A 16,668-nucleotide genomic window follows, 5' to 3' on the forward strand; every position below is an offset into this window, starting at 1 on the left:
GCAGAACTATTATGGTAGTCAACAGAATGATTGTCTGAATAAAAAATTGTACTGCTTTAGAAAACAGTTAAAGAAATAAATTAAAGGGAACATTACCACATTTTTAGACTTGAACAAATTGGTTTTAATTTTGTATTAGTAAAGCGATTAATTTTGTAACATTAAAAAAAACTTTGCCAAAAGGGGAAGGAAAAATATATCAAGTAATATTAATACCTGAATAACATAAGGGGTAAAAAGAACGATTGTTAATATTGTAACTGGCAATAAATAAGATGTGGTTGAGTTTGCATACAGAACAGGAGATGGAAAAAACACAAAGTTTGCTTGCATATAACTGTACTCCATAATGCCAGGAAGCATAGCTGTATCAACGACATTTTAGTATATTAGAGATTAAGTTTTTTTTAATTTATCTTTGTAAGTTTAAAGAATTCTTTGTAAAGATACATTTGTTTAACACTCAGATTTTTTTAAATAACACGCATCAGGATAATATTAGTTTTTTTTTGCTTTTAAATGATTGTGAATGTTTACCTGGTATTGCTGATGCTATTAACCCAATAAACCAGGCCAATGCAATCCCCCAAATCACATAAGTTTGAGCATTCACTCTATACCAAAGTGGCCAAACTATTGCTATCAATCGATACAAACTCATCAGTATAAGATGGTTAAGAGATGCTGCGTAGCTTAGTACAAATAGAATACCTCCTATTACAGGGTACCCAGTATTACGGAAATATGTTAATCTGAATTGAATTTGTTGTCCAGTATAAATCAAACTGATTACAGCGTTTGGTATGAGAATACATATTATGTATGCACCTACAATATAAAAAGTAACTTAAACAAGTGACAGTTATATAAGTTAAAAGTGTTAGAATGCTAAAATAAGTATTTCTTTAACAATATTGTACTAAAATTAGTTTTATGAGGTTAGTTAAACAACAGAGTTAGTTGAATGCTACTAATCTTCGTAGTTATACTTATGGTTTATGTGTAAACATACCTGTAGCCTATTATAACTTACATTTGGTTAATAAACATTGTCACTTCAATATATAGTCTTACTTACTCATCAATAGATCGGTTATAGACAACGAAAATTTGATATAATCCAACGCAGTTTTCTTATTTATTTGCCAAGTAGACCATAGTATTAATCCATTACCAAACAAGGCCAATATTGCAACCAAAAAAGCTAAAAGTATAAACAAAACGCCTTCCAATTGGTCACAATGTTTACAACTCCATTGACTTGTGTTGTAACAATGGAGTAAAGATCCTGCGTCACAATAACCGGGTCCTCCACATGACAATAATATAATTTTAAACTTTATGTCGCCATATTGGGTTCCATTCAATGATGAAGATGTTGTTGTTTCTATCCCACTTAAGTTAGACATTTTATTGGTACTTGATGTTTAAGTTAATATGTTAACTAATATCTGAGAGATTGACTGCTTTTATGCATAAAAATATATTCTAAATAATAAACTTTGTAACCTTATCAAGAACAGATAGCTTAAACTTTTGAATAAGTATTGAAATTTAATATATCATAGATTTGGTTATGTAATACTTTACTTATTTAATTAAATTTAAACTTTTTTTTTTACATAAACACTGCAGAAAGTGTTCAGAATATGCTAACTTTAAATTCTCGTTTTTTTAGGTTTGTACTTACTAAAATTACCTTTACATGCTTGACACAACATTTTTAATTAATTTATAACTAATTTCCGCAAGGCCATTGATTGATTTCGATGTTTTGTAGTTTATAGTTTATAACCTACAGTTCTTAGTTAAACTGATAAATTAAAATACGGAAATATCAAAAAAGTAATTTATTATTGAACATTTTGATTTGTACTATGATTAATTAAACAAAAATAAGTCTATACAGTAACATAAAAACAATATTTTTTTAAGTTAACAAATTGCACTTGATAAAGAAAAATTGAAAAAACGGTTATGTAATTGAACTTACACTGATGATATAACATCTAATCTCCTCACTATATTATGCCTGTTATTTCCTATAGTTCGGTGGTTATGTTATTGTCTATTAAATCATTTTTATCAACTTCATCACTTGAATAAGCTTGGTTGATTTCAGGTAGTTTCTCTGTACTGTTTCCGGCTGACATAGGCATTGGTTTGTGGAAATAGCGGGCCAGACCAAAGAATAATATAGAGGCTAGTTTACATGCAATAGCTGTAACAGAAAAATTGTATTTAAATATTAACATATGTTATTGCTGAGAAGATTTTTTAACTAAAAACCACTATTTTGAATTCTTTTTTTCTAGGCAATAATTGTTGCATAAATCATCATGTGGTATTAATACATATGGGCCTACTTCTACTACTTTGACATTTACTTGTTGTCATTTTTTGACTTAGAAAGAAACTTATTGGATAATAAAAGTGAAGGTTAAAAATTTTTTTTTTTAGTTTGTTTTTTTATAGAGAAATTATATTTAATTTTTTTTTAAATTAACGAGAAGCAACAAAGACTTACAAACATAAATAAGGTTATACGCCATTTGCTCAGCATCGTAAATCCAGCAATTTCCTTGGGTACCGTCACATTCCTTTACTTGCCATAAAATACAAGTTAAATCAAGCAAAGAACCAAACATAATTGGTCCTGGAATACTTCCTAAAGCTCTGATTAAAAGCCATTGGACTCCAAGTGCAAAAGCTCTCATGTTTTGTGGAACAACTCTAAAACATAAAAATAACTCAATATTTACTTAGGCCCTCAATATCTAAAGTCTATATACAATCATGAGTGAAGTATATTGTGTATCGTAAGTTTGTATTGGGTTTATATTGAGTTGAAATATTTTTAAAGATCGGATCACATTGGAAACTTGCATTTGAGATTAAAAAAAATCATCTAAAAATGTTTGCAAAACTTTTCTTAAAATTGTCCCACTTTTGACAAGCAAAATAAAAGAGCTTTTCATTTGAGCAAATAAAACGTTAAAAACCCAAAGTACTTTAAAAAATACATACCTGAAAGTAACAACAAGTGCTGGTGTATTCGACATGAAAGTAAACATAACAACAATAAAGAATATGCCAAGAAACAACCCAATTGTGGTGCAATCTTCAGGACACGTTCCTGTATATGCTGAGTAGCCTGATGCAGTTTTGTTTGCAATACATTCACAATCTTCGTAAACCTAAGATGGAAAAATCGTTAAAACCTTTTTTTCTTATCTTGTTTTTTTTGCACATTAATAATAGTATTCAAAAAATTTGCGATTAATTATACGTTAATGCAACGGGAAAAATAATAAACAATATTATGATTTAACCAATGCCATAAATAAGGTTTACACAAAGACTTTATAATATAGTATGGCATGGTCATCAAACCCAGTATAATTTTAACTTATACGGTAAAAATAAGTACTCTTTAAAGAAATACACACAAAAAATAAGAACTAAAAAGCTCATTAAGTTTTCTTACACAGTATAAACCTTTCATTTGTAAAAGACCTATTAAAAATGTATTTGTGTTAACTTACCAAAGTGCCGTTGATTTCTACCCCATTGAAACAGCCAGCATGACAAGCAGTGAAGTAGTTAATATTGTCTGCACCACAAACTGGAATGTAAAACTCTTCCTGACAAGCACAATCGACATTGCATGCGTTTGTAAGACCTTCTATTTCAGAATTCCTGAAAAAGAGTTTAATTTGGGTGGTTTGGTTAGGCGGCCATGGTATTGAACTACGGGCCAAAAGGTTTCGGGTTCAAGTCGCACCAATGCCACACTATTCGCCTTTGAGTCCGGAGTTCACGGATAGCTTACACACGTTCAATATACATACAAAAACCTATCACCTTAAGTGGATACGGATATAAAAGAAAAATAAGGTTAATTTGAGTGTTACCGAAAAAACAGTTAATTTGAGTGTTGACGAAAAACAAGCCATTAAAAAACACCGGAAAAAAACAATGCCATATAAGTTCACCGTTTTTACGTTTTTGCGTATACAAACTTTGTAAATGTTACTTCTACAAAAATACATACGCGTATGGTGCATTAATTCCAGCCACTGGCTTGTTGGTGCAATGAATAAGTAATATTGGACTAAGTGCGCATACGATAAAGCAATATATCATGTTAGTTAATAGTATTCTTGATGTGGGGAAATTGAATCGTTTGACCAAATACCCAGCTAAGACATGACCTACTATACCTCCTGGTATACTAATCACTCCTGTAAAAATATTGGTGTTTTAATATAGAAAAGGTTTCAAATGGTAAAAAAGGGTAATTTTCAGAAATATTTGTTCATTGTAAGTATTCAAGTTCTTATAAACGTACTTCTCAAACCGAATGTAAAAGGAATCATCCAAACAAAAAAGTTTAATATATATGGTGTTTACACAAGTTAGAAAAATATATGTCCAGTAAAATTTCTTACTTTAAAAGTAGGCACAATACCTTGAAATGTTGTTTTTTTAATCAAACAGTGTATTAAATATGTTAAAGGAAGTTTTAAACAAAATAATGGAAAACTAAACTGGTGTTCACAAATGTTAAAAAAGGTCATTTTTAACAACTTTTGCTTTTTATGTAATATGCGATCTCATAAAATAACTATGTAAAAGAAGTTGTTTAAATGTTGTTAACAAAACTGTACCTGCTAATATAGCTGCGGTTCCAGCTGTTAACTGAAACTCATTCTCGATAATTTTTGGAAGAAAAGTCGTAAAACCGCTGATAATCATCGCCTCAGAACATGCAGCACAACTTACAAAAACATAAGTCGGATTCTTAGCCAATGAGAGCAAAGCAAGCGGAAAGTCCTTGTAAGATTTGCCAAAGTCCTCCCGCGCTGTTTCACCTTCTTGTTGGTTCTGATAAATTTCGTCGTTCTTCTGCTTACGGTAGCCAGCAGTTCCTGTGTTTCATTAACATAATGTTGAAAAATGTTTGTGTTTATTATTTAATTTTGTTTCGGGCAGTTACATTTTCGTAATAATCACCCAACAAGACAATATACTGACGTTTAATTATAGTAATACAATTTGTGCTGTTAGAAAATAAGTTAAGGTTACTCCATCTCAAAACAAGCCAACCCTGTTAATTATTAAAACCTATTGCCAGTTAACCAAAAGGCCTATAAGCCAAACCTTAGCAAAATCTTACCTGGAAATTCTCTCGGAAAAGCAAACGCTGGTAGCACTAAACCAAAAGCAAGAGCCATTGATATAATTATCCCTAACCACCACGCTCCTACCCACCTGGGATCTGAGGGAGTTATTTCGATTCTACATAACAAAGAATCACAATTAAAGAGTATTAACTTGAAGTCTTACCATACAAGTATAGTGATATTAAATATTGTAGTATATAAACTTGTATCTTAAAGAAAAATACTTTATGCTATCTATATGTGTTAACGTTTTACGGATTGTTTCAATATTATCTGAATCCAGAACCGTTGGATATGTTAGTTTTCTTCACAACACTATGACTTTGCAAGGTTTAATGTGGTTGATATTGAACATACCTACAAGGTTACAAACACCTTTATAATTTAAACACTTTTAAGAACTTACGTGCTCATATCTACTGAGTTAAAGTCCACGTAAACTCCAAGTACAATTCCACCCAAACCATAACCAAGTATAGGGCCAAAAATAGATGCTGCATTTCCTATACCTGTAAGCAAGTAAGATTTAAAAGGGGCAAAAATCAGTTTCACGAAAGCAGTTATTTTAAAGGGCGTTCATTCGGCCAGTTTTTAAATGCCGAAAGTATATGGAATACAAATCCAATTCAAACTTTAAAAAATTAAACAAAAGACTTTATTACCTAAATACAACGACGCTGATTCTTTGGACACCGAGTCTTCAATAAAAGCCAGTCCCAAAGTGTACAAAGGAGTGCATCCAATACCATGCAATAACTGTCCAAGTAAAAACACCCAGAAGTAGTTGCTTAAGTTCCCATCTACCCCATCACAGTTTGGTTCGTTAGTCGGGTCGCAAGTATCTAATATAGAAGATATAAAGAGCTTGTTGTTGCACAAAATAAATCGTGTTTTTTCTGGGAAAGCGATTTATTGAAATTAAAACGTCTAAAAAATTGTCATTAACTAACTAATAACTGAAAATTGCAATGATCTGCTTCAACTGAGCTAAACAGTACTATGTTATTGATTTAATATGCCAAGTGGGTTAGAAAAGAAGAAACGAAGAACGTTACAAAAAAAATACTTTAATAAATTTTGTTTGGTTTGGAGATGGTTTTTAGTTGAAACCATATACTAAGCATCGTGTTAACGCGCAAAAATTAAGGTTTTTTGTCTCCATGCAAAGGCTGTACTTATTTGTTAATGAACTTATACTCTATATCTGATTGTAATTTTTTACCTGAAAAATCAGTTGGGTATTCGTAATTCGGTGTAGTAAAATGGGGAAGTGTAAATATCAGCGCTCCCACGCCCATGATGAACACCCCAATAGCGACAGCACGTGGACGATGTGATCTAGCCCCGAAGTAAGTGACAAACATTGTCAGAACACAGAAAGCCATATCATACCCAGTTGATATAATTCCTGTCTCTGAGCTTTGAAATCCGAATCGTTTCTCCAAAGTTGAAATACTGACATTGACAAACCCGTTGACCAACATTCCTAAAATTAAAAGTTGATAAAAATGTTTTTAAGGATTGCCTTAGAGTTTTATGCTATGGTTGTTGTAACATTTGTTGACATGGTTTTATAGTAAAAATAACATGGTCACTTAACCAGTAGTAAATAGAATTCTGAACATCACTACCCTTACAATAGTAAGAATTATATTTTTTACAAGCAATATAGTTTTAATATTATAATATTTGTAACTAAACAAACATTCAATATTGTTAACGATATTTTTTGAAAATGCAATAACATTTCAACAGGTTTTATTCGTATAGTTAAAACTCTGAAACTAATAAAAAACTGTAAACGAAACTTTCGAATAAATATGTTTAAAAGCGCACTTTAAAAAATACTTTAAATGCCAATCTACGTAGGCTTCAACTACTATAAAATTGTAAAAGTTTATTCGGTAAACATTTTTGAATTATTCGAAAATTTATGCACGCAACCTAACAAATTTTTTTATGCAAAATTTAGGTAGAATTTGTCATTTTTTAAGCAATTGTTTTATTTAAACGTTGTTATCACTTTAATAAATCTGTGTAGGATAAGAATCACATGATCTTTGATACAATATTAAATTAATAATATTTGGTATCTTTTCATGATTTAATATAAAACATTTCAAAAAATAATCCTTTGTAAAGTAAAAATGGGAGTGAGGCCTAACCCGGTAATGCGTCATTTTAAATATTTGTATTGCATTTTGCTTAGATGGCCTAAATAGCTGCAAATAAATGTTAATATTTAACGAGTGGTACATTGCAGTGATATAGGAAAAACAAACATCGAATAGTAGCTTGTATGTCATACTGTTGTTGCATATCTTGTGATTTTATACCATTTAAATGTGGATATTAAACCACTAAATAACAGGGCTGTCTACTCCAAGCTAGTGATATCACAAGCTTAATAATGACGTCATATAGGAACAACATATGACGTCACAAAACGTACCTTGTACGATCACAATAAAACTGTATAACACGAGATATCCTTTCGCGTTGTTGCAGCATTGCAAAACCTTTGGGTTAAAACTCCACCATCCACATTCCCCTCCTTCGTCATCATCGACTTCTGATGACGTCGCTACTGATGACGTAGATGGAGGTCGTTTTTCTTCCGTGGTTGGATTTTCAGAGCTTCCCATTTTTTTAAAGATTTTTTTCTTGAACTTAGGACAAAAAATTTAAAAAAACAAATAGTTTATGTTTACTTCTAAAATATTAAATATTTTTCGATGTAATTACGACTATACCCGCTTTTTAAGTCATTGAAGTGGTATACAAAATACCATAGTCAATTACGTTAAGTGTTATTAACTTAAAGTAGTGTCCACTCTTCAGAGGAAAATATTTAACAATGTTTTAAAATTTAAAATATTTTCACTTTCGTTACTAATACGAAGTACGCTAAACTATTCTAGTTTTTTAAGCTGGGTATTCGCCTTCGTTAAATAAAAACAGTTTCTTTATTAAATACATTGTTCCAATAATTTTAACTTGAACTGATAAAAAAAAAATATTCTTATTATTACAGTATTTAAATTACTTTTATATATAAATATTAAACTTTAATAATTCAGACTTAATTGCGATTTTTTGCTGCATAAAACCTTTTAACAAAACCCTTTATTTGTCTAAATCTCGTTAAACGAATTCTTTTATAGCTTATACATAAGTAAATATTGGTAAAATGACGTTAATTGAATAGTGGTTTATATAGTCAGGGTAACATAAATCAAAATTTATTTTAACATTAAGAAGATTAACAGTGTGTTCTTTGTTATATGATATATTATAAATTGATAAAATTGCTATTAATTAATAGTTTACAAATTTACATAGTCTTGAATATAATCCTTTAAATTATATTACAAGCAGTCTTATTTTAAATGATACGATAGGCCAAAAATCAATTTTCTAACATTTAAACATTTTTAGTGGTGTATATGGGAAATAAAAATTACAGGACACTCAATTAATATAGTTACAAATATTACACACTTCTAGTAAATCGTAATATTAATATTATAATAATAGAATGATACGTTGTATCAAATACTCTTGGCAAAATAGCATTATCAATGGTTGGATATGGTGAATAAAGTTATTTAAATAAACACTTGTTTAAAAATTATAAAAATGTAACATAGGCTACTTTTGGTTAATTCAATTACTTTTTAAATTAATCTATTAACCAATTCAACTTGTGAATTATCTTAATATTAAAACAGGCTATTACATAAAAATGTGTCTCTGCTATCAATAATTCCAGTCACACTCCACTATTGTTGTTTTAATGTCTATTAATTGGGTTTATGATTGCCCATCTCTGCATTAAATAAAGTCTCTGGTTAGTTTATCTCGTCGTTAACACTTGGTGTTTTATGGCTTTGGGAATTTTAAAACAAATAGTTTAAAACGACTTTGAAAAGTGATAGTTTACATTAAAAATTACCATATGATTATCATTTTATAATATTAATATGCTTAAAAAATTAATTCAATTTGTGCTTTATAATTTGATAGTTTATATAACATAAACATTTTTGAAAAAAGTTTATTTTTTAAACGTTATTTTTTGATTCACGCACATTATCAACATAATTATTTAACAGGAACTCAATATTTTGTTTACAAACTTTGCGTGAGGTCATCAGCCTTTTAATAATTGGACGCTGTAACATTTATTTGCGTTAAAATATTATATATTTTTATGAGAATAGTACAATTTTATAACTTAAATATTTTATTGAGTTTAGTAAAAAAGGGCAAATTTTGACATTTCCAATATAATTATTTTTTTTTTTTTGCAAAGTCAACAACGCGAATTTTGCATATATTGTCATACCTATATTAAAATACTTGGCAAAATCTATCACTCAACAATCTTAAATTTAGCAAATTTCGCTTAGTTTATTTAACATCCAGCAGAGTTTGTTATTCTGTTATGTCTACAAAGGTGCGAATCCACTTTTAATGTAGACCAAGATATCCTCTGTTTAATTGCATTATAAACTAAGCTGGATGTTCTGAGATACCTAAACTTATTAACACCTTTAACAAGAACATTATTTTAAGTTTAATCTCAACTTAACTTCGTTAAATTTTGTGGTTTTAAATTAAAAACGGAAGTTTTTTTTAATTGCATATTTGTGTTGTATTATTGATTATTATTTTTCATGTAATTTTATTAAATATTTTGGTTCATATCAACTTTAAAACATGTTTTATTTTTTAGCTAAAAGGAGAGGGCATTTTTTATATTTTTTTTTCCTTTTAATCGATGTTTTAAAAATATTATTTTAAATACGGAGTAGTTCTAGTTGTTTACTTTTAATTAATGTTATTAAAATTATTTTTATTATAAATTTTAACTTTTTATCGTATATTTCTTTAATTTAATTTTGAAGTGTAAAAAGTTGAAATAATTTATCCAAATATGTTAAAGTATTTAACTTATTGTTGCACCTAACTTAACAGGTTTGTTCAAAAGATCAAAATCTTAAACACTTTCTTAAAACAATAGATACAGTCTGTGTTTTATTTGTATTAATTCATTAAAAATCCTAATGCAAATAAATGAACAAGTGTAGCGCTATAGTCTTTAAATCGTTTTAATATAACATGTCTGTGCATTTCTAATTAGTCCAGGTCCAGGTTTTTCCTTTTCTCCTTTTTCTGGTTGGGAATTCAAAGCTGTGAAAGTTGAAATGATATAAAAGTGATAACCAGCAGATTAGAGACATTATTCCCATTTGTTCTTAGAGAAAGCGGGATACAGTTATCCTTGATGTTAAGATAAGAAAAAAAGTGGCAACTTTTAATTTCAAAATATTGAATATTTTAGAATAGAAAAATATAAAGAAAAATAAATTATTAAATATAGTTTTTAAAAGTAGTTTTATTATAGAAAAGTAAAATGTAAGCATCCAAAACGTAAAAAAACGTTAATTTAAATATTAACAAGTATATATATTATAGCTTTTAAAAGTTAAACAAATTAAATATTAATGATGACTTTATCTGATTCTTCCGTTCACAATCAACCCAGTTTAACTTCAAACAATCTAACTACTCACACACCATCTAGCGGTCAGTGGAATTCCCATCAAATCGATCAAGAAATTGCACCTGTCAATCAAATGTCTTATGGCCATAAAGAACACTACCCGTATATGATCCAAGGTCATGAAAGTAATTATTTACAACAAAATGATTACCCGACTTCGCATCTTAACACAAGTACATCACCAATCTCGTTCTATCAACAAAATATTAATCCTAATTATGACGTCACGCCGACATCACACTACTTACCTCAACCAAGTAATGTTCCTTACAGTCAATACAATTCGAATTACCAATATTCGGACGGTTTTTCAGTTTTACAACATTGTAATTCAGTGAACTACGAATCTCAGGACACATACACTGGGTTTGAAACTAGAGTGAGGACCAATTTACGAAAACGAGAACGAAACTTGAACATCAACAAAGCATTTGATGACCTCAGAGTTAAGATTCCTAACTTACCGATCGATACAAAAGTTTCAAAGATTAAGATTTTAAGACTCGCAGCTGATTATATTCGACATTTAAACACAATTTTGGGCGAAGATAACCCAGCAGAAAGGGTAAGCAAAATTTTCATAATTTTTTAACTAACGTTGATATATTTTTATTGATATTTATTTTACGTTTAGATTTCTCAGTTAGATTCCGATGTGTGTCATAATGACATATTAGAAAACAATTATGACATCACAAATAAAAAGCGAAATCGCGATGAATTCCATGTCGACCCTCAATTAGTCGCTGTAAAACGAAGAAAAACAGATTGGGTAAGATTTAGAATATTTGTAATTTAAAAAAACGAAACTTGTTGAAAAAATTTTTTCGATTTTTTTTTTGATTTTTACAAATATTTTAAATACTTTATTTTACTTTAGAGTCGTATAAAAGAAGAGATTTCCCGACACGAGAGTAACACAATAAAAAGAAGGCAAGAAAAAGGCAAAAATGAGAAGCATGAGTGCACAGACAACACCCCTAATTATTACTTCGATTTTTGTCACAACAAACCCATAGAAAACATATATCACATTTCACCGAGCAATTCGTTGAATACATCGCCCCAATCTTCAAACTCTGATATAGACACAACACCTAACATATCATGGGAACGTGAAGTTAATATTCTGTCGTTGTAAATTGCTTCTTCGCTGTTATTTTAGAATTATATACACAATGTTTCATTGATTTTTTGTTGTTCGTTTTATTCATTGAATAAAAAATTGTGAACTGTATTTGTGTTTTCAATTGAACAAATATTTTTGTATATGCGTGTTATGTATATGTTTTATACAAGCACTTGAAGAACATAAGATGGTTATACGATAGAACAATTTAAAATATAATTTTCTATGTTGTACAACACAGAAATGTTGTGCAACACAACACGGAAATGTTGTGCAACAATCAAGTAACTAAAACATCTAGTGTGAAATTTAGAAACAAAGACAAATTACGATTTTTCAATGGGTTGCTCTTTTGAGTCTAAAATGATATGACGTCATTTATTCTGTGTCGTCATCTCCTTAATTCCATAGTTGTCTTTACGTTTTTGTTTCTTGGTTAACCATACGTTAACTAACACAGGTCCTACTGCTCCAATAAGGACTAATAACCCTCCGATTACTGACAAGTAATCAGGTATTTTACCCATCAGCAACAACTCCAATACATATCCAAATACAACCTGTGTTGATAACATCATTGCAACAAAATTTGCGGTTTCTATTCGAAGAGCAAGCACGAAAAGGACCCGAGCTGCAAATCCGCTAAAACCACATAGAAATAGCCAACCACAATCGCTTAAACAAGGTAGGAATAATCCATTGCCAGTGATGACCATAATAACTGATAGTCACGCAACCTACTGTGCCAAAATTAAGCAGAAGTGTTGAGGCACTTGTAGAGTTCGCTTTTCGACATACCACCATTCGTAATGCTGCGAAAAGACAGCTTAGAAATCCAAATAGCAGTCCTTTGATCTTCTCAAAGTCGTACACTACTCCATTTTGAAATAAAAAGGATGGTTTTGCTACAAGAAATACACCTCCTACAGTTACGAAGCATAGCAGTAATACTATGGGGTGTGGTTTTTCTAAAAACAACGACAAATACTTTAATATTATTTACATAATATAACCATGAGATAAAAACTTGTTATTTTTTTATATTTATTTATCCTTGACGTGGGAAGGTCGAATGCGCGACTTAAACATAGAGTAACATCAGTTACCCTAACCCAGCCTTAAATTGTCTTTGGCAGTTTGGGTTATCATATATTAAAATTGTACGATAATTATGCTGCTGATTAAGTTGGCTCTGCAGAAGTTCATACCATTTATAGTGCCTTACTCAATGGCGCTACAGCATGAGATCATTGGGGGTAGAACCCAAAGCAGAGTGAAGCCAAGCGTCCTAACCACTACACTACGCTGCCGGTATTTTTTATTATATTAATATTTTTATACAAACATTAGCTTACCTTTTAAAAAAAGAAAAGAGATTATAACCGTTGGTATAATAGTTACATTGCCTACTGCGGTTCCATCTCCAAGACTTATATATTGTAAGCATAGAAGCATAAACAAGTTGCTGAGCATTGAAAATACGCCATACAGCAGGACGTAAATATAGTTATCAGGCAAAACGAATCGTTCATTTTGCTTGGCTTTAAAAATATTGTAAGTTACTACTGGTAGGCTGCTTAAATATGAGATACTTGTTCTCGATAAAACACCTTGTAGACTTGACGAACTACTTGTTCTTATAAAGAAATAACCTGATAAACAGATGCACAGTGAGCCTAATGCAGAGCTAATCGCAGCCCATATCGATTGACAAATTGTATGTCTTGCCATTTTTCTGAAAAATATTAAATAATGAACATCAACGGATATGAAATATAGGAAATGCATATTTCGTTTCAAAATCTCGAATGTTGTTTGTTTACTCGAGATATTTTTTCTAATCTTTTTAATCCATATATTTGTGTTTATTTATTATATACTTCTTAAACTATCTATTTTATGTGATTTTTTAAACATAACAAACTCACAATTTTAATTTACATGATAATTATTTTATTTTATTGGCAAATTGTTAAAGTGAACGGCTCAGATTTTCAGTCTATCCTGACATCTTTATATCAAAACATGCAGAATGCCACGCCAAAAAAACGCACCAAAACCTTTAACTCAAATCTTTCTATATTTTTTTTTTAATTTGCCTAATTTACCTCTATAATAGGCATGCAGTCAGAAACCTATTGCTATTTGCCCTATTTATAACAATTTATGGGTAATTAGATAATAAAACCCGTAAATATTTTTAAACCTTAACAATTTTACCTAATCTCGCTTTCAAGATAACTTTGAAACGACGTATAATTTGATTGTGGCGTCATAATCTACCAGAGTGACGTCAATTCGCGTTTTAAAGGAACAAAGTTTTAAACTAAGATTGCAGACTAACTACACAACCAAAATTAATAAAATTTAAAATATAAACTAACAACAACTTATACGCTAGGTTAAAATTAAGTTGTATAAGCCAGAACCATACCGTTTAATAAAAAATAATGCATAGGCGGCGATATAAAGCTATATGTAAATAACACTACCCTTAAGATACAAAATAAGTTAGTTTATATACAAAATAATGGGTTATTTGGTAGTAGGCTTGTTTGTATACTGGATCAGCGATAAATTTTCACACAAATCACGAAGCAAAAAATTGAAATTGTAAGGCAGTGATATTAAAAGAAAGTATTACTTATCAGGAACCAGTAATGATTTAGGTAAATAATAAAATGAATGAAGGATTTAAGAACCAAAAATTTCATGAAAGTACTTAGCATGCCACCATTCAAAACTTCTCAAATTTAAAAAATTACAAATTTTTATTTCTTTTTTGCCATCTCCAACGACCTGTTCGTACAGGCCTCTACAGCGTTGATTAATGAAGCTCTAAACCCGGATTGATCAAGGGTGTGAATCCCACAAATTGTTACCCCACCAGGAGATGTAACTGCATCCTTTAAGGCCCCAGGGTGGGTTCCAGTTTTAAGGTACATTTCTCCGGCCCCCTAAACATAAAAAAAGAAATAAAAACTTTGGTAAAGGTAAAACTAAAAAGCAGTATAACATTTGCTTTTTATATATCTTTATGGTCAATGTGAACAGGTCAAGTTTAGAACTTCAACATAGATTACATATGTATACATTAGTTACCCCAAACCATTTTTAAATTGCTTTTTACAGATTGTGATTTTAAACATTAATTTTACTGTTAATTTGCACCATAAAATCACCTAACTTAAGGGGGTTATGACATGAAAACAAAAACATTAAGTCAATAACATCATCATGTTGTAATGCCAAATGCTTAACCACAACACTATGCTGTTAGCAAGATGGGTTGATAAAAATACTTGAAAAGATATTGAAATAACAGTGTTAAATGTATAAGGGAAATTAAGACAGAAACAATAAACAAGCAACAAAGCCAGACATTTTAAAAAATATAAGTTTTATTTTTAAATGATTTTCATGAAATCAAAATCTTCTTACCACGCAAGTTTGTGCGGCTAATTTTAAAGCCAAGGCACGGGGAACTCCCATTTTTACCCCGCCATCAGCTAGAGCATCAATAGCAGTATATATCTAAAATTATTTAAAAAAATATTAATAAATAAAAACTAAGATAGTGTATTCAAAAAAGACAATAAAAAAATAAACAAACTTACAAATGCTGGACCACAGCCGCTAATAGATTGAGCGGCATCAATTATTCTTTCTGGAAGCCTCACACTTTCACCACAAGAGGCCAGCATTTTAATTAATCCTTCCATATCTTCTTCGGTTGATTGATTTCCCTTACAAAGTAGAATGATTCCGGATTGGACGAGACATGGAGTATTTGGCATCGTTCTGATGACTCTAGCCCACCAGAAATGCTTATAAGTACAAAAAGAAATTAATATTTGAAATAAGTAAACAACAACACCTTTAAGGAATTAAGAAAAGTTTATTTAAAACAAGTTATTTTTGTTTAGTTAGATTAATTACTACAAAAGCAATAGAACAACAGTGAATTTATGCTTACTTGTTCCAAAGTTTGTATTGTAACAGCAGCCATGACTGAAACGATTAATTGATTTTTTTCTTTCAAGCCATCAGGGATAGAACTAATTTCATTTAACACCATGGGAAATATCTTCAAAAAAGGTTAAAAAGAATTGAGGGATGATATACCGAAAAAATAACAATTTAGTTGAAAATGTAACCCTATACTTAGGCTGTCAATTCCGCATTTCCAAATTAAGTATTACTAAATAAAGTCTTAAAAATTTAAAAGTGTTTTCAATATTCAAGCAATCATGCATTTATTTAATTATTAACCTGTGGTTTAACAGCAAGAAAAACAGTTTCACAAGACCTTAAAACCTCCATGTTATTATGAGTGGTGTTAATTCCAAGGTCATTGAATCTTTTAAACTTTCCCGCTGATGGGTTACTTACTAGAATTTCTGAAGGTTGAATTAAACCTAAAAAAACACAAAAAAATAAATTTATTAAAGAGTGTTTAACATTAAAAAATGTAAGCTTTTGGGAGAAATAATATGGACTTAAATACAACCGAAGATGTAATATATCATTATTTTTATTACAATTCTAGTTGTTTTCCCCTTTTCTATACATTTATGTATCTACATCATGATATTAAACTACTTCAGGCTTATAATAAACTTTTAGGATTATAAATTTTATTAATAATTAATAATTTACTGAAAATGTATTATACCTCCTTTTACAATACCCACAGCAATGGCATAAGCCATCTCTCCACCCCCAATAAATCCAATTTTACCCGACATGATTAAATTAATAGTTGTTAAAAATTGAAATTGCTA

At 30.0% G+C, this 16,668-nt stretch overlaps 2 protein-coding genes across 2 annotated transcripts; both read right to left on the reverse strand.

The window, feature by feature from the left end:
* Positions 1 to 2,042: 2,042 nt before the first annotated feature.
* Positions 2,043 to 6,672, reverse strand: LOC145752494 (solute carrier organic anion transporter family member 4C1-like). Its single transcript, XM_082568795.1, has 10 exons — positions 6,409 to 6,672; positions 5,849 to 6,028; positions 5,593 to 5,695; positions 5,180 to 5,301; positions 4,671 to 4,931; positions 4,055 to 4,244; positions 3,546 to 3,699; positions 3,028 to 3,197; positions 2,528 to 2,733; positions 2,043 to 2,221 (listed from the first exon to the last, which is right to left on the reverse strand). Exons 1-10 carry the CDS (start codon positions 6,668 to 6,670, stop codon positions 2,043 to 2,045), a joined length of 1,827 nt encoding a protein of 608 aa, XP_082424921.1. The 5' UTR covers positions 6,671 to 6,672.
* A 7,636-nt stretch (positions 6,673 to 14,308) lies between these two features.
* LOC145751894 (pyrroline-5-carboxylate reductase 3-like) lies at positions 14,309 to 16,661 on the reverse strand. Its single transcript, XM_082568025.1, has 6 exons — positions 16,560 to 16,661; positions 16,157 to 16,302; positions 15,861 to 15,971; positions 15,502 to 15,711; positions 15,326 to 15,418; positions 14,309 to 14,841 (listed from the first exon to the last, which is right to left on the reverse strand). Exons 1-6 carry the CDS (start codon positions 16,630 to 16,632, stop codon positions 14,656 to 14,658), a joined length of 819 nt encoding a protein of 272 aa, XP_082424151.1. The 5' UTR covers positions 16,633 to 16,661; the 3' UTR covers positions 14,309 to 14,655.
* Between the last annotated feature and the right edge of the window lie 7 nt (positions 16,662 to 16,668).

The sequence above is a fragment of the Corella eumyota genome, chromosome 5 (genome assembly GCF_963082875.1).
Source record: "Corella eumyota chromosome 5, kaCorEumy4.1, whole genome shotgun sequence".
Lineage (NCBI taxonomy): Eukaryota > Metazoa > Chordata > Ascidiacea > Phlebobranchia > Corellidae > Corella > Corella eumyota.